The sequence below is a fragment of the Phyllostomus discolor genome, chromosome 12 (assembly GCF_004126475.2).
Source record: "Phyllostomus discolor isolate MPI-MPIP mPhyDis1 chromosome 12, mPhyDis1.pri.v3, whole genome shotgun sequence".
Lineage (NCBI taxonomy): Eukaryota > Metazoa > Chordata > Mammalia > Chiroptera > Phyllostomidae > Phyllostomus > Phyllostomus discolor.
In genome coordinates this window covers 44788715-44807718 of record NC_040914.2, presented here as the reverse complement: position 1 = coordinate 44807718, position 19004 = coordinate 44788715, and the positions used below count along the sequence as shown (strand labels likewise).

Genomic DNA, 19004 nt, shown 5'->3' with positions numbered 1-19004 from the left:
GTTTCACTGTCCAACCAGGTCGGACCCGTGTCTGTCAGATGTACCGACGTCTCCCGTGACCCTCAGGTGGAAGGTGCACAGCAGATCTCTAACCGGCACAGTAACAGAAGCTGCTCCCTCGTTTCTGTCTGCACTGTGTTATGAAAATCCAGTATTAGGTCAACTAACGCTTTTAAGGTGTTTTCACTTTTGTGCATAAAACATCAAATCACACGCTATTGTGCGAAGGATATGGATCCATGTTTTAAGTAAAAATACCCTGTATTCAACTAACTCATCCAAAAAAAATTCTCAATCACTCTATGTCCAGGTATCTACCGAAGTGCAGGAAGTAATATTCTTGGGGAGCTTTTTGCACGTGAAGAAACCACCACAGATCAGTGAATCATCGTGGAACCTCCACTCGCTGCCAGGCTGAGCAGGCCCGTGGAAGGCCTCAATGACAGAGCGTCCCCTCCAGATGGTCCACCTTCCTCTCACTCTGAGCCAGAGCAGTTCCTCATAAATATTTAACTTAAACTGAAAAGCAGAAAGATCAACCTGTCATGGTCACACCAGGAAATTAAGCTCAAATCCTATGGTGATAGCCTCCATTTTAATTAATGTTCTACTGTTCACAAGTGTATTAATTTTTAAAGATGGCTTTACATTAGGTATTTTACAATTACACTGGAAAGAGCGTAGCCCGTATTCCCGACAGTGTGCAGCTTCAGCTAACTTCTGACAAGGGAGATCACACGGTCCGCAGTGCGCCGCCTCTTCGGCGCACAGCTCTGGTCACCTGGCTGCAGCTGGCAGGACTCAGGGTGCCGAGGCGTCTTCATAGAGGACTTCGTCTACCTTCACGTCATGGTCATCCACTGGGACCTGCAGGCAGATCTGCTCCTTGAAAGCCAAGGCCATGGTGTAGGGCTTCGTGTGCTGCTGCGCACAGCGCTTCAGGTAGGTGTCGTAGTAGCCCTTGCCCCGTCCTAGCCGGTTGCCTTGCTTGTCGAACCCGAGACCCGGCATGATGATGAGGTCCAGTCCCCCTGTGGAGCAGAGGAACACAGGCACAAAGGTGAACGGTTTCTGAAAGAGACTGGCCACTCTCAAATCTGGCTCTCGCTTTTAATGACATCTATTCCTCCCCTGAATTCTAAGACAACGCATGCCAGTCTGGAAAATCCAAAAAGCACAGGGTATGGCCAAGGAAAAAGTAAAAATGATTTGCTACTCAGTAAGCCTATCATCTGCCTCTCCACTTCTCCATGGAAATATGTACAAAAACGTCAGATTCTAGCCCAACCACACCTAGCTCAAGAGGTGCTCCAGAGACAGAACCTAAAAAACTTATTTCTTCCTTTCTTTAAGCATCCAGGTGCCTCTACACACCTGCCAGGCCGGGGCTCCTAGGCCCTAGGACCATGACAACTGGAGGAGTGGGAAAGGGTCAGGAAGCAGCCAGATGGGCCAGAGTTTTCCCTCAGGCAGCGGGAACAGGGGCAGCTTGTGAGGGGATGGAGCCAACTGCTTTCACTTTCCCTCCCCCTGGGGAGGCGAGGCCAGGCTGTCACATGAGGGCGGGCTTTGCTCTACTCAGGGACATTCCAAAAGTACAAGGTTGAGGCCCCATAACTGGTCCTCTACTAGATGCCCTCAGGGGACCCAGGGACCAGAACTGGCCATGGCATCATCAGGACCCAGCAGGCTGCTGGGGTGAGGCGGAAGGGAGGGTTTTGGAGGCTGTAAAACCCTGACCTACGAGAGGTGTGGGGGTGTCACATGACAAGAGCAATGAAGGTCACGAGGTGGAGAACCTCTGTGGATGTGGGAGGCCCTGAAAATGGTCCCCCAGCCTCTGGCAGGCAGCATGACGGAACTCAAGTTCCACGTCACACATCCAACCCAGGGCCTGCCGTCCGGCCTCCCTGTGCTGGGCTTTGGCCTCCTACAGGCCGTTCTGGACGCACCATTCCTGCAGCGTGGCTGGCAAGGACACGCAGGCTGGAAGCCACGGAGTCTGTTCCAAGCAGAGTGCCCCTGCTCGCGGCAGCTGCTCCGACCGCCCGCGGCGCTGTGAGGGAACTCACCTTCTCTCCGGCTCCCAGCACACACTTGTCCACCCCTGCCTGCCAAAGCCAAGCAGAGCGCATCCCAGGTCACAGTCATGACCTTCTCGTGTAAACCTGCCGTCTGTTCCAATCCCACCCTGCCAAAAGGCCCTGGTCACCGGCCTTTCCCTTTCCTCACTGTCCCTGTCCTGCTCATCTTTCTCCCTTGGGACGAACAGTGGCTGTGCACTCAAGACTCTGCTCCCTCCTCGTCCTCTTTCTGCTGCAGAGCACACACAGGCCAACAGTGCAGCTCCAACCTTTTCCCAGGCTTCTTGCCTCCTTAGAGTGTGGCAGGTGGTTTGCAAGGTCCTGGAGAGGAGAGGTGTTGAAGGTCAGTGAACATAAAATATGCATGTGTCATACCCGTCTCAAAGCAAGGCAGCAGGCTCTGCCAATTTCTCAAAAGCAAGAGTCAAGAAGAACTAGAGATGTCAGCAGAGGGAGAGCCATTCTGGCTGGGTGGTCAGGGAGGACTCATGCAGAATTCTGGCTTGACCTGGGTTGTTAAGGATGAGTCTAAGTTGGGTCTGAGCACATTTTAGAAACCGAGAGAACGGTGGGAGGAGCAGGCTGGTGAGACGGGAACAGGAGGGCAGAGGACGAGGCTGAGGAGTGGCGGGAAACGTGAGTTCCTCAGACAGGCGAATAGAGGTTTGAGAGGTCAAGTCAGAGAGACCCTACAACTAGCTCAAGAGCAAAAAAACAAAAAACCCAATTTAAAAGATGGACAAAGTGAACAGACATTTCTCCAAAAAAGACCAAAAACAATGTCCATGACAAGATGCTCAATGTCAGCAATCATCAGGAAAATGTAAATAATTACCTCAATGAGTTATCACCTCACACCCATTATGATATACATTAAAAAAAAAGGCTTCTTGTTTTTATATATATAAAACAAATGTTGGTGAGGATATGGAGAAACCGGAACCCTTTGCATTGTCCCTTGAACATAAAAAGGTGCAGTCACTACGGAAAACACTGTGGAGATACCTCAAAAAATCAGCAACAGAATGACAAACAATCCCACTTCTGTGTATTTATCCAGAACTGAAGTTGGGGTCCTGAAGAGACACCTGCACACCTGTGTTCACAGCACACTGCTCACAATGGCCAAGCGGTGGAAACAACCTAATGTCCACCAACAGAACAAATGAACGAACAGAATGTGGTGCACATGGCGGAATATTATTCGGCCATGAAAAACAAAGTCCTGCCACATGTTGCAACACAAGGAAGCGTGAGCACACCAGGCCGAGTGGAACAAGCCAGCTACAGAGGGACAAATGCGCATGACCCCACTCATGCGAGGAATCGACAACAGCCAAATTCAGTGGGTGGAATGGAAGTTGTAAGGGGCTGGGAGGAAGTGATAGAAGGCTGCTGCCCACCCAGTGTGAGCTGACAATTGTGCAAGATGAAAAGGGACAGGAGCGATCTGCTGTACTCTCCGTGTCTACAGCCAACACCGCTGTGCTCAGCCACTAACTCTGACGTACACGGGTGTGGATCGCGAGGCAACACTGCGGGACAAGAGAACGACAGAAGGACTACCTTGCACAGCTGCCTGTTCTGAGTGATCTCTGTGACTGTTAGGCAAGAGCAGCAGCTTTGAGATTCTCAGGCGATAGACAAAAGGCTCTGAAGTGGCCCTTCATAGGCAAGGGTCCTGACACCCTACTTGGGGCACTGCTCTGGGACCCCAATGCATAGGGCTGCTGCTGCTGCTGCCCCTGGCTTCAGGTCCTTAGGATCCCTTCTGAGTTCTGCTTCTGCTATTTGGAGACTTCAGGTGTTTTCCTGAAACTTGTACTATATTCCTTACAGACTTCATCCATCCGCTGTCACCCTTGAAGTTCTTTCCGTGTCACCACCATCACCACACGCATGTCACCCCTCCCCCAGGTGCACACGCCTGGGCTCTGCACACTGCCTAACACTGTGCTGGATGCCTGCCCTCCCTGAAGACGATGGGCCAGCACGCCCTGCAATCACGCACAGGCTTGACAAGCCCCCTTGCACACGCTGGTCCCACCCTGGCCCGCCCCCACTAACAGAGGCTGACCCAAGACCCCTCGGAACACACTGTAAAGCCAAAACTCACCTGAGGGACAGGAAAAAAACCCCGGGCCACAGATGGTCTTTTTAAGCCTTTAGCACAGCTCCATTTTCAGACCACCACAGGCTCCCTGAGAGAGGACGTGGATGCTAGCACTACAGGTGAGAGGAGCCCGCTCAACATGGTTCAATCCTGGGTGCCCCTGCCAGGAGCCCCAGCTGCATGGGGACTGCAGCCCCAAGTCCTGGAAATGCTCTCCAAGAGGTCCAGGCTGTTCTGCAGAGTCACGGTTTGCTGGGTGCCCTTCCTCAGGCTTTGCTGGCTTTCCAGCATGATTCTGCATTCCAGACCTGCCAAGCTAACCTTCCGAAAACTCAGGTAGCCTCACATACTGCTTGCTCCAACATGTGGCCTTTACATCTGGCACTGGCTCTGGAATGCCGGTGCCCTCTGGTGGCCACCCAGCGTGGTGGGCAGGGCCCTGAGGCCATGTCTGCAGGTAGCCACCCTCCAGCTATCCTTCCTGTGCGTCTTCCACCTCCTCAGGGGCCAAGAAGCAGCCACAAACAGTACCTACTTCACAAGGCTGGTCCTGAAAAAAAAGTCTGTGACTATGCCTTTTATGATCACACACGGCCCACAGATGCAGTTTCAGGAGAGTGGAAACCATGTTAAAAGGTGACAGAACAAGTGCAGCAAGGACAGGAGACCAAAGGGAATCGCTGGGGTAAGGATAATTCAAGTGGGGAGACGGAGACAAACCTGAGATGTAGAACTGGCTCTGGGAAAAACAAAACGAAACACAGGAACTAGGCCCTGAAAGAAAATGAAGAGGGCCTGTAAACGTTTTATTTGCTCCTGAGACAAAGCGCTACGCTTGGCACTGAGGACTCAGCTGACTCCACAAAACACCCTTCTTTTAAACCCTAGCCGAGGCGGCAGCCGCTGGGCCCAAGCACCTCCTAGGAAGCCCATGACTCAAGATTCCCGCCCTGGGCTCTCAAGAACAGAATCAGGCCAGCCACGGACCACCTGCCCCGCACTGCCGAGGAGCTGGAAAGGGAGAGCCCAGCGCGGGCAGTGCTCTAACCCGCACACTGCCACCATGTGCTGCTCACGGACGTCCACTTCCTTCTCCTTTCTCCTCTTTCCCACTCAGGGTGTGTGGCTGTTCCCCCCCCCGCCCCAGTCTGCTCTCCAGGAGCTTCATGACCCAGTGCCTGCTCCCCAAGGAGCCCTCTGCACCACTGCCGGAATTCTCGTCTCCACCTGTCACCCTGAACACGCCCTTCGTCCTCAAGCCCGACTGGTTTGCCTCCCACCAGGCACTGCTGGTCTCAACTGATCCTCAAGTGCACCTTCGTCATGACGCCCCTCGCTCATAATCTCTTAGAAAGAAAGCATCCAAATTCCTCAACTGGTTGCGCAGGACCAACATCACCGTGCCCCGATCGCCTCCCCAACACTGCCTCACAGCACATCAGGTGACCCCAGTTAAATGGAGTCACTGTCCCACACCGATCCAGGATTTCCTGCCTGCAAGTCGTGGCTCCTGCTGCGCTCTTCTCCAAGCCTGTGAGGTCCTTCTAGCCCTTTAGTTAACTTGTCTGACCCCAAGGCACAGTGTAACCACCTCAGTCGAACTTCTGCCTCATTCTCCCTGCACATGCACTCTGCTGTGAGCAGCTCTCATGGGGTCCTGAAAGTCCACCACCCACTGAAGAGGAGGAATCCTTTCCCCTGCCTTCTGGGAACAGAGCTGTGCTCATTCCCCGGAGAGAGACTGAGCTCAGTCTCGTTAGTATAAAAGGAGGAACAACAGTGGGAACATGTCTCTTGATCATACTCATCATCTTCGTTTCCTGACTACACCCACAGCTACCTGTTCAGACCATCCCCTGTGACACCCCATGCTTATCCCAAGTCCAGCTTCTGCAAGGGGGAGCACAGAAGCTGGCCTCAGCTGGTGCCTGCACTATGCCAGGTGCAGCACTGTACCCTGGGACAGAAGGGTGACTAGGAGCAGCTGCTCAGCACATCAGACAGACTGGGTGAGTCTGGAGGCCGGGGTTTCATCCCCATTTCACAGATGGGGAAACTGATGTCAGCGCCCAGAGAAGTTAGTCTGTAAGGACACTCATCTCCTAAGAGACAAGCCAAGAGCTCGCTGCTCAGGTGGATGATGACTCAACAGCACACGCTGCTCCTATGGCTAAAAGGTGCAAGTGGGACCAGGCAAGGGGGTGGAGGGAAGGTGACAGGGCAAGTGTGCTTGAGGCAGAAGCAGGGGAGGGGCTGAGTGTGCCGGCTTCCGGACAGGCTGTGGGAGGCTGAAGCCCAGCACCACCACTGATCAGCTAGGGAGCATCCCTCAGAGATGCCTCCCCCTACAATCTATGATGGGTAAGCACACTGTGATATGAAGAGTCTCTAAGCTATTAACATCAAATGTCAACTTAATCAATTGCTGCACGCACACTCCTTGGGCCATGCGGCTGATTACAGACACAGGCCCTTCCATCAAACCTGGCCTGAAATACAAAGAAGCTGAAATCCTGAGGTAAAGCACAGAACCAATAATTCACGGTATCTCCAGTGGCAGAACTCTCAAAAGTCAATACCGCATGCTTTAAACTCACAACGGCCTCCGAAAGGACAGACTGAAGCACAACCTCCTTGAGTCACTCCTCATAGTAAAACGGTGCACACCACAGAAGGTAAACAGAACCATTTATGTGATTACTGTCATAAAATACATTCGACTTCCGATTACCTATGAAATTGGGTTTTTAAAAAACGTGTGTCCCTGTAAATCCATAATGATCTTAAGCAGTATTCAACTAAACCACCTAACGTAGACAGCTAATTTAAAAAAAAAAGGTATTATAAATGCACCTTCACACTGTTTGGCTGCATCATGTTTTTGCTCTTCGGCAATCTCCACACAGAATCAGACACACTGCAGTAAGACCAGCTATTACAGACACAACCGCTGGTTCTGGCTGGGTGCTCAGCTGGTTAGAGCAGTGTCCTCATACACCAAGGCTGCAGGTTTGAACCCCGGCCAGGGCACAGACAAGAATCAACCAATGACTGCATCAAGATGTGGAACAACAAATCCCTGTTTTTTTCTTTCTCTCCCACCAACACTCTAAATCAGCAAATGGACCACTTGTAGCAGCTTTACCCTAACAACCTTTTCTAGATGTTACATTTGTTTTGGGTTGGAGCTTGGGATACGTTCAGTGTTACTGATAATCAAATGACCTTAGAACTGAAAAGAAACTCCAGAACTTCCTATGGTTTCTCACTAACTTTGGGCAACCTCTGGCTGTCCGATCTGTAATATGAGTGGATGGCACTCTTCAATTTCTCAGACCTCTTTAGAATCAAAACTTAGCAATTCTGGGAATCTTAAGGACAATTCCTTGTAGTGTATTGCAGCACAATCAATCAACAAATTAAGCCAGTCACAAAAATGACAAGCACTGCATGATTCTACCTATATGAAATACCCAAAACAGTGAAATTCACAGAGCGAGTGAGCGAGCAGCACGGGGGCTGCCAGGGCTGGGGGAGGGGAGGTGGGGGGAATTACTGGGCGCAGAGGGCCAGGGCTGCCAGAGGAGAAGGCCTGGAGACTGGTTTCACAGCAATGGGAACACCCTCACCACCACCGAACCATCCACTTAAAGATGGTTAAGATGGTAAAGTTTATGTTATGCGTTTTTTATAACTAAAAAAACAAAGGGAAGTAAGAACTTAGGTGCTGGAGTGAAGTCAGGTGCATCTGTAGGCAGCCCCCCGCAAAGCCCAGGTCATGTGGTGTGTGCTTAAGAAGGAAAAGAAATGCCTGGTTCACTCCTGAGGGTGGTGAGGAACGGCTTCCTCAGACCCAGAAACAAGTGGGTGCTGCTGGAGCTATTTCTTTTTCTCACTGTGGGAGACGGGCTCTCAAAGTCACTACGGTAAATAACTGCAGCGAGGCACGCTTCCTGAGCCTAACAGCTTGGCGAAGTGGAAGCCTTTCCCAGGCTCCCACCATTTGTTTTACCAAGGCTGGTTAAATGAGCACTGGAAAGTGCTGCAGACTTTCTGGTTCAGTGCATTTACCTAAAATAAAACTACACAGCACGTTGTATTTCTTCTGCTTGCTGTCGTCTTCCGCCCTAGTAAGAGGCGTCGCTCAGCCCCTATGAGCCTGTGCCGTCTAGAACACATTCCATTACTGTCAGCCTGAGATAAAGTAACCTATTATTGTGAAGTGATAGTACCTGGTTTTTATATAATGGCCTGTACTAGTACATTCCCAGTGCTTTTTTTGCTTCCACTACCCTTGTTATCTGCTTTGGTAAGTCTTCTACTAGGGGGCAAACTTGCTCTTGAAACCCTTAATGTTTCCTAAAACCTGCTTGAGTACCTTGATAGGAAGAAGCAGAAAAAAAATCCTGAAGATTTACAGCTCAATAAAAATGCAATGGAATCAAATTAATAAACACCCATTACTAACAACTCACCATATGGAAGGCCCTGTCTGAAGAACCAGAGAGGACACAGAGATAACTAAACACTCACACTCTAGGATGTAACAACCTGAGCAGATACTCCCAACAGGTTGTACGTATACAAACAAGTGACAAGGTAAGAAGCTGAACGAGGTAAGGAACCGCTGCACCCCACTGAGACAGGGTAGCCTGGGAAACCTCACCAAGGAGTCGGCCTACTGCACCCACCATGAAACAACAAGCAGGGTGCTGAAGGGTCAGCACAGAGAGGCAGGGAGAGAGGATGGGGAGTGAAAACAGAGCCGGCACAGGCAGAGACTCGGGAAAGCACAGTGGGGTTCTGGGCCCATGACTGTTGGTGACGGCTGGTATAAAGTAGGGGGCATTACATCAAAGATCACTTTTATATCTAATAATTATACATTCTGGTAACAAAAGCCAGCTATTTTTAGTTTCTTTTACCCAATCATTATAATCCAAGACTCTAACATCTCACTCATAAACAATGTTTAAACATCTGTCTGCCCAAACTGAGCAACACCGCTTCCCTTCCTCCAAATGTGACTTCCACAATGGACTCTGCGCTTTCTCTTCCCTTCGACGCTGGGGAGGGCCCTTTACTAGTGGTTTGGAGAGGGGGGCTTCAGAACCACCGCCCAGGTTTCAGCCTTACTCTGTGACTGCTGTGACTTTAGACAACTCATTCCCCATCTAGGCCTGCTTCCTCATCGGCAGAATGAAAGGACTGACTTGGATGATCTACAGAATCCCCCGTATGACAATTAAATGTCTCTTGGATATATCAAGGCAGGACACTGCAGACAAAACCACCAGTTCAGAATAACACATTTGTAAAACGCTGACATCTGCTGGACACTGGGAAAACTGCTCAGCCTATCCAAAAGGCAGCATCCTTTATAAACCTAGTTTTGGGCACTTACTCTGAAACCCGTTACTGAAGATGCAAATTTCTTATGAAATTGGGTTTTCTAAAATTTGATTCTATAGAACCTAAGAAAATTTTGAAGAAAATTAACTTTAAAGTCACTTCAGGGATGCCTGATGCCACTTGGAAATTTGTGCCTACCATGTTCCTATTATCACAAAAATAACCAGTGTTGAAAATATAATGGAAAAAGATTCCATTCACAATCAGCGACATCAAATACTATTAATTAACTAGGAATATACTTAACAGAAAACGTGCAGAAGCCACACGATTAAAAGCACAATGACCAACAGAAGAACACACAGGAAGTACTGACCTGCTGGGCACCGGGCTGCACTCCTGGAGCGGAGCAGACCACCTGTCACAGAGAAGTCCCTTCTCCCAAACCCAGATCTCTAGAGGATCTGGGGCGCGAAACTGACAAAATAACGTTAATCTCAAAAGTGAACGTAAGGATAATCAGGTAAATTTTTAAAATAAAAATAATGGGACAGGACTTCTACTACGAGGCACTGAAGCATTCAAGTGCATTCAACAGTCACTATACGACATCAATCAAAAGAGTACGGCACAGGTTCCAGAACAGGCAAGCAGATCAATGGGAAAGACTAATCCAGGAACAGACCTTTGAAAGAACTGAGTGCACAAAAATGGCGGCACACTTTAAATAGGCAACACCGTGTTAACTACCATCGAAGCACTGTGCATTTCACTCCTATTATAGACCGAGAGTTAAACAAACTTCCCAGGGGCAAAGTTCTCCCCAGCAGCTGCCTGCAACAATCACTTGCTCTCTGATCCCCTCACTTGAATGCATCTCTAATCGACCAAAATTAAGCCAGCAGCTTTCAACTCTGCCCTTCTTTTTCCATCTGGGACTGAATATCAACCACATAATCTCTAACAGGGCCCATCAGAAGTACCAATACAGCAAACCTAAACTTCTTTCAGATGAGGGAGCAGAGAAAAATCACTGCAATTTGAAGGTTTAGATGTTAAAAAAAAAAAGAAAAAAAGAAACAGGAACACCTTTTTGCCTTCTTTGCAGTTACTATTAATCATTCATTCAACATACAATTATTAGACTTGTACTTCAAAAAAGATATTGAAGCTAAAGAAAAAGTGGACAACTCCATGCTCACTTCAGCAGCACATACACTAAACTGAAACAATATACACATTAACATGGCCCCTGAGCAAGCATGACATGCAAATTCTTGAAGTGTTCCATATTTTAAACCTCATCAAAATGAAAAGGGATCCAACCATATGGAAAAACATATTTACAATGATACCTCGGACAAGGGTTTGATCTCCCAAACATATATAAAGAACTCGTATGATTCAACAGCAGGAAGACAAACAATCCAATTAAAAAATGGGCAAAGGACCTGGACAGACACTTCTCCAAGGAGGACATACAGAGGGCCCAGAGACATATGAAAGAATGTTCAGCATCACTAGCCATCAGAGGATACAAATTAAAATCTCAACGAGATGCCACTGCACACTGGTCAGAATGTCCATCATAACCAAATCAACAAACAACAAGTGTTGGAAAGATTGTGGAGAAAAGAGAATCCTAGTGCACTGCAGACCGATGCAGCCACTGACTGTGGAAAACAGTAGGGCATTTCCCCAGAAAAGTAAAGATAAAACTGCCTCTTGACCCAGCAATTCCACTGCTGGGATTATACCCTAAGAATCCTGAAACACAAAATCAAAAGAACCTATGCATCCCAATGTTCACAGCAGCACAATCTACAATAGTCAAGTGTTGGGAACAACCCAAGTGTCCTTCAGTAAATGAATGGATCAAAAAACTTGGTATTTTTACACAATGGAATACTAAGCAGCAGAAAGAAAGGAGGAGCTCCTACCCTTTATGACAGCATGGATAGATCTGTAAAGCATTATGCTAAGTGAAAGAAGCCAGGTGAGGAAAGAAAAATACCATATGATCTCACCTGTAAGTGGAACCTAATGAACAGAACAAACAAACAAGCAAAATACAGCCAGAGGCAGGGGAACAAGGAACAGACTGACAGTGACCAGAGGGCAGGGGTAAGGGGTTAAAGGTGGAAAGAAGGGAAAGGGACTAGTCAAGAAATATATACGAATGACCCATAGACAAGGACAACAGGGTGGGGACTGATGGTGGAAGTGGGGGGGGGAGAACAAAGGGAAAAACTGGGCCCACTGTAATAGAATATTAAATAAAAAAACGAAAAAGGTGATACCTCAAATCCACTGGGGTACTGTGCTGAGCCCAAACACCACAAAGGAAACACCTGAAGAATATTTTTGTTTCTCCAGGGGCAGGAGGGCTGCCAGGTGAACGCTACAATGAGGCACATAGAAAATAATTTTCTGACCTTTATAAAATGGTCTAAAATGGAACGGGCTTTCCCGTTAAGTTGTGGGCTCTTGATCCCTGTATTCAAGTAAAAACAGAGAAACACTTTGAAATTACATGCATGGGATGCAGTAGAGCTAGTCCACTCCAATGAAGCATACTGAGGTGTCCCAGCATGGGTAGAAATATGGAGGAAGAAGGGCCCAAATCCCAGGAGGCTGCTGGAGGCTGCAGCACATAAGCTGAGACAAGGAAGGTGAAGACCCCAACAGGCAGACAAGCACGATGCACATTCGGTAGAAGGGAACCAGAGAACAGAGGCCGAGAGACCTTCCCCCAAAAAGGAAACACACACACACACACACACACACACACACACACCCCTTTTCCCTGACTCTGGCTACAGAACATGGACTTGTTTTCTAGGCTGCAAAGACAAAGCTGTCACGTAGTGGGGGAACACAATCCAGCTGCGTGTTAAGGTTCCAGCAGGAACATGAAACTGAGAAGGCAAGCGTTCGGAGAAGGTGGCGAGTTGGGCGTTCACTGAAAGAAATGACGTAAGACAGAGAGCACAACCCTGCCATGTGCCAGAATCACTGGGGGCAAAGGTGCAATTTCACTTCCTGGTGCAGCTCCCTTGGAATCACCTCTTGTCCTCATTTTTCAATGGAGAATATTTTCTAACTTACTTTTCTGGAAAGAAGAAAATGTTGTAATTCATCAAAAGAAATATCCCAGTCTTGTGGCCTGTCAAGATGGTATAATAAAGAATTTTAAAGGGATGTTTTCACTGATGAAAACATTCACAGAAATGCATCCTCTTGGCTCTTGCCCATAGAACAGAAAAAAAAAAACAAAGAAGCGCTACATCTAGTCTTGGGGTGAGGAGTCCCCTGGGCCTGCTGCAGGACTGTCCCACTGTTCCTTGGGGGCAGAGGAGATGTGGAGGGGCACAGAGGGGCGTGGAGGGAAGAAAAGGGGTGGAGGAGGCAGAAGAGGTTAAAGGGGGGATAAATGGTGATGGAAGGAGACTTGGGGTAGTGAACATAATATACAGATGCTGTGCTACACAGAACTATATACACCTGAAACCTATATAACTTTATTAACCAGTCACCTCCAAAAATTCAATAAACTTTTAGAAAGAGAGGAGGAGTCAGGGGTGGGGGTTGAGAAGCACATTCACATAAACTCATGATGACATTTTTATACACACAGGTTTTCACCAGTCTAGCTTGAGATTTAAGGGTCAGAATTAAACTAAAAACAACTTTTTTTTTCCTATTTCAAACTCCTCTTAAAATTAAAAATTCTGCTTCTCTGAATTGAACATATATGGAAACATATATAAAACTAATAAACATCTTAATGTTTCAACTAAAGGTAATGAAATAAAAACTGAATTGGAAAAGGTGTTTAAATACCTGAAATTTTGTGTGTAGGGACTTGAAGTCACCCGGGTTAGTTCCTTTAATGATGCTTCAGGGTCCAACAGTGCACTCAATGCATCACTCTGCTTGAACAGAACGTTTAGCAGGCTGACCCATCTTGGCAAGAATAACAGGCCATAACCCCTAAGGAAGTATCTTTTCATCTTAATGGGCTGGGAGTTAACAAAAAGTAAATTACCACTCTGTGAAATGAGAATATATTCTAAATTTGCTGCTGCAAAATATAAAATAGACAATCCTGGAAGAGCTCCAAGGAAGCCTGTAAGTGCACTTACAAGTCAAAGGAAGGCCCTGACATAAAGGAAAAGCCTTGGCTCTTCTTCCTGTGTATTTACTTGAATAAAAAATACCTGGGGGAAAAAAAAGTAAGGTTATGACCAGTGTACCTTTACATACACCTGACTTAGTGCAAGTTCTCCCTTGGGAAAGTTACCGGCTTTCCCACAAATGCCATCGCCAAGGGTACCTGTTCCATGAGTAATGGTTCTCATGCAGAACGCTGTCAGGAGAGAGGCAGAAAGTACACGTGATAGAGCAATCTTAATGAAGGAGATGTTATGAAAAGAAACGGTGCTTCAAAAGGCACTGGAGTGGAAAACGGGAGAAGTGGGTGCCCATGGCCATGTGAACTGCCTCTGTGTCCTTGGAGAAGTCCCTTGAACTCCCTGGGCTTCAGTGATCCCATGTGAAAACAGGGCAGATGAAGTGAGAGGCCTGTGAGTCTGCTGTGCCTCCATCAGCACCTGACTCTGGGGGAGGCACTGTGCCACCCAGAACTGCCACACTGGCAGATGATGTGCGCAAAAGCACATTTTGGGTTGCGAGGGTGGTTCCGAGTCAGGTGATGGCTACCTTTTACCTGGCCCTACTGAGCAGGGTGTAGGCACCAGAGGCTCCCGGCCCGCTATTTTTCTCGCTGACTTTCAGCGGGCGGAGCATCATGGGCCTACCGCCGTCCACCATCCAGTTTAGCGCAAAACTGCAACTGCTTTATTTTTAATTTTGATTATTTATTTTGGGAATGCAAACAAAATGAGTGAAGGTGATTTTTTTGTGAAGCAAAAGAGACATGTTAAAGGCTTAGAAACTCCTCTTGTAGTCAGAGCATGAGCTATTGCTATGAAGCATACTGAAATATCAAACCTGGGAGGATCTTGTGATTGGTTATTTTTTGGCATAGTAAAAACTAAACAAAGAAACAAACTTACCACAACACTCTGATAGTCATTTTGACAATCAAGTGGGTCAGAGGTGTAACAACTCATCACAGTCCGACACCACCCTAAGATGTCAACTCTAATACCACATGCTCACCTGTTATCAAGGCCTCCTCTCGAACCTCACCCTCACCAGGCTGATGAATATTCCAGGATGTTTTGGGAAGTGAAGAAATTTCCTCGGGCGATGCTAATTTGACCATATCCATGTGACTGCTCTGGAACTGGTATCGTGGGATAAAGCAGGTTTTCCCTTGCTGGAAAATGTCCTTGATGATCTCTTCTGTCTCAATTTCATCCTGCATGCTCAGAAAGATGGAGATCCTTTTGGACTTCTGATACTGACTGTGGGCAATCACCTAGATGGGAAAGGACAGCAGTTACATTTTCCAAGATTATACTCTTAACAATCAGAGACCCCCTTTAACAGTTTTAACATTTCCTCCCTTATCAGCCTTCAACTCCCTTAGCTGTCCAAAACCAAAAAACAAAAACAGCAGAGTGCTTCGGTGGATCAGTGCTGCATCCCAAGCACAAACTTTTGGTTCTGCACCCTACACTTACTTCTCTGATCCCTTTCCTTAGGTCAGGCACACTTACTTTTATAGGTGTGAAAACTCATTGTAAAGCTACTGTGTGGCCCTGCTGGCTGTTTAGAGAATTCCAGGCTTGACCTCCATCTACCCATTCTTTTCACTCACTTCTCCTAGTTATTATTATTATTTTTTATTACTTTAACTCTGAACCTTGGCTCCCACAAGCTCCTTCACTCTTTGGATTGTCAGGATTCTCTCCTGAATTCTACCCACTTAAACCCAGCTCAATCGCTAATTTTCCTGACTTCTGCCAACCCTTACATTTACAGTTACTATACGTAACTCAACACTTATGTAGTGTTGGGAATTGATGACAAATTGTTTCATGTGCCCTCAATGTGCTACTCTAACCAGTCTGGAAGCTCCCAGGAGGCAGAGAACATGCCTTATAATTCTCTTATCTTGACTCAACCTCCATCCTCTTTTCTAACCTTCTCTTCATGTGCATATTAAAAGGTTCACAAAGATGTGGGTGGGGGTTCTTGGAGAAGCAAAGTTCCTCTAAAAATAAGTACCAAGTTTATGAGAAAGTAGACATGGGTGAGAGAACTCTCTTCATATTCATCAGGTTTAATGGTTCATCAGGTAGGAGAAGGAGGCCTCGCTTTGCTTAACAAAGAAAGTTAACAATCTGAGAATTTCCCCACACTCAGCCTTAGCTCTCAGCTCCCTTTTGTCCCTTTTCCTTTTCTGTTCTCCCTTGTTCCGCAAGCTAAGAAGAAAAAGATATCACAAAAGTGGCTTATAAATGTGACTGGCCAATTCAGAAAAATCAATCTTTCCTAACAAAAAGGGACATATAGTAAATAGAGCACACCAAAACATTAAGGAAGAAAATTCATTCCATCATCTGAGAGGTTACTATGCTGTTAGGCCTAAAATAGGCAAAGCAAACATCAATGTGAAACCCCAAACCTTTGGTGGCAGATCTGGGACTTTTGGCACCCAAGTAATCTGAGAAAGTTAAGTGTCTTTTTTTGGTGCTTTTAAAAGGAGAATATAGAAAATCAAGAGCTGAATAAGTAGTAATGAACATCAGTTAAAATTCAGTGTGAGACTGTGCATATATTTGCCTTTTTTCCATCCTTAAACCTCATTTATGTAGAGTAAAAAAAGCATTTCAGCACTGACAGCAGGAGCATAGAAATTTCACTAATTTACATAAGACAGAAAGTGGATGAGAGAGTATTTACAAACAAAGCCAGCAGCGGACCACGGCACTCGGAGAACATGATGGATGTAGGTCAGGCAGAATCCATTCCTCTCATGGAATCCCAAAATGAGTACAAAAGGCACAGGAAATCCCCATTAGCTACCACTCTTCCACTGATAAATATGTACAGGCAGTAAAGGTTCATCCAACATCCTAGAAAGCCAATGTGCAAAATAAAACGATTAAAAAGGGTGGGTGCCCTGCCCAGGTAACTCAGTTGGTTACAGTGCGACCCTGATATGCCAAGGTTCTCAGTTTAATCTCTGAACCCCACTGGTCAGTGCACATACAAGAAACAACCAATGAATACATAAGTAGATAGAGCAACAAACCGATGTTTCTCTCTCTCTTTAAACCACAAAACAAGCTACTATAGGAAACAATTAAAAAAATTATTTGGAAATTAAAATTACAAAAATTAAAACAATTCAAGAGAAAGCCTGAAAGAAGAACAAGACAAAGAAATGGGGAAAAAAGAGAAAAAAAATGTTGAAACCAAGATCAAGCTAGAATTTTTATTATTTGATTAACAGGAATTGCAGAAAAGCAGAAAAAAGTAGTAATCAAAAATATAATAACAAAGAAAAGTAATTTTAAACTTTAAATTCAAACTATCAGCTTTAGCTGGTGTGGCTCAGAGGACTGAGTGCCGGCCTGAGAACGAAAGGGTCACCAGTTCGGTTCCCGGTCAGGGCACAGGCCTGGGTGGCGGACCGGGTCCCCAGTAGGGGGCGTGTGAGAGGCAACCACACGTTGATGTGTCTCTCCCTCTCTTTCTGCCTACCTTCCCCCCTCTTTAAAAAAAAATCTTTTTAAGAAAAAAACTTTAAACTATCAAACAGGAATGTATAAATATTTTCTAAGGTATGAAGTATCACCCGGTTTACCTTTCACTGTGCCGTACATATGAAACTAGTAATACTGCACGTCAACTGCAATTGAAAAGTATTTTCAGTTACTAAAAACGTGAAAAACGTTTACTTATTCACCGGACATCGATTTTTCTCTCCGGTGTCCAGCCAACCAACGTCAGCCCCCCAGACGCGTTTGATACGTGCTCTTGGGACAGCACGGGGCGCCATGTTTTCCAGACGGGAAAACCCACGAACCATAATGGCGGCAGCAAAGGTCACCAAGAGGAGGTTTCGAACCCATGGACGGGGAACCTCGTTCACGCCCCCTCACCTTCCCCCTTCACCGGCAGCAGCACGCTGACAACCAAGTGTCTTTCAGCAACTCAGAAAGACACGCCCTGGTCACCCACTGCCCCACACGAAGCCGCGAGGCAGGCCCGAGACGGCCGCCATGCTCTCAGTCAGTCAGGGTGGTGCTCGCTCTCCGGCGCCTCCACGCCCTCACAATCCTCGGCTTAAGAAACAGCGTTTCTCCGGTCTTTTCGGCTTCCTCTCCCGCTCTTGCCTCGCAACCTCCAACACTGACCAAAGCCACCTCGGCTGAGGCCCCGCTGTCCACGTCGCAGCTCTCACCACCACACTGGCGTCGCCCGGAAGTGGGAGTCACGCGCTCCGTCCCCTCACTAGCCCTGGCGCTCTCCCAGCAGCACCCGCGCAAAGACCTCGTGCTTACGAGCGTCCAGACACGCTCTAAAGGACGTCAACGTGCCGGACAGAACGTGCGTACGTCGAGGGGGCGGAGAAGTGCGACGGGGGTGGTGCGGTGAGACACTCGCGCGCGCCTGGGGAAGTACGGCGGGGGTGGGGGAAAAGCGCGCACCGGGGGCAAGTGAGCGCGTGGGAGACGTGCGCGCGGTGTGGGCAGTGCGCGCGCCAGAGCCCTGCGTCTGCGCAGGTCCGCAAGCCCTCGCGGCGCGGCCGTGAGTCAGTGTAGCCCGCAGCCGTAACCGCCTCAGCGGTCGCCCACCTTCTGGGTCAGGAGGCGGGACTGGCGCAGCCGCTCCTCCGCGTTGATGGCCCGCAGGCGCTGCTTCAGCTCGGCCCGCAGGCTCCGCTTGGCGCCGCTCACAGCCGCCGCCGCCGCCATGTCGGGTACCAGTCACCCTCACGCCTAGTCCGCGCCCCTGATCCCGCGGGTCGGAGAGGGCCCGGCGGCTTCCGGATTGCGGGCGCCCCGCCCCCGCCCCGCCCCGCCGGGCGACCGCCGCAGGCCACCCCCCGGCTCTCTACAGGCTGCGGGCCTCCGCTGTTTCAGGTGACGCGTTCAGTAATCGAAAGAAAGGGGTGGAGGGGGAGTCCAGTGGGTCAGGAGATTAAACTAAGATAACTGCAAGTTTATAAAAAAAATGACTTTGTTTTATGTTAATCAACTTGTTTGAAGTTCTTACGGAGAACAAACATTCAAGAATAGCTAGGATAACAGGAAAACCGAAGGTCCGGGAGGGCGGGGACGTGGGGGGGCGGGGGGCCGGAAGGTGGCCCTTGCAGACGTTGACACAGAGTCTGAAGACGAGGATTCACGCAGCGTGGCAGTGCCACTCGGACGCACAAATCGACAGCAGACACGGGCAACAACAGAAAGTTTATCAGAATTGAAAACATGTGCATGAAAGGACTCCCAAGAAAATGAAAAGCTTACCTAGAA

General features: G+C 48.0%; 1 protein-coding gene and 1 non-coding gene across 5 annotated transcripts; one reads left to right on the top strand and one right to left on the bottom strand.

Moving 5' to 3' along the window:
* Positions 1-562: 562 nt before the first annotated feature.
* Positions 563-18509, bottom strand: MTHFS (methenyltetrahydrofolate synthetase). Of its 4 annotated transcripts, none has more exons than XM_028502340.1 (3): positions 18327-18509; positions 14734-14995; positions 563-1031 (listed from the first exon to the last, which is right to left on the bottom strand). In XM_028502340.1, exons 1-3 carry the CDS (start codon positions 18444-18446, stop codon positions 802-804), a joined length of 612 nt encoding a protein of 203 aa, XP_028358141.1. In that variant the 5' UTR covers positions 18447-18509; the 3' UTR covers positions 563-801. The 4 variants fall into 4 exon arrangements, with proteins under 4 accessions (XP_028358141.1, XP_035869082.1, XP_035869084.1 ...); XM_036013189.1 differs by lacking the exon at positions 18327-18509 and adding an exon at positions 18180-18204 and having other exon boundaries at positions 626-1031; XM_036013191.1 differs by lacking the exon at positions 18327-18509 and adding an exon at positions 17933-18051 and having other exon boundaries at positions 626-1031.
* Positions 10744-10846, top strand: LOC114488705. Its single transcript, XR_003683817.1, has one exon. It is a non-coding gene; the product is annotated as a U6 spliceosomal RNA (small nuclear RNA).
* Positions 18510-19004: the final 495 nt, after the last annotated feature.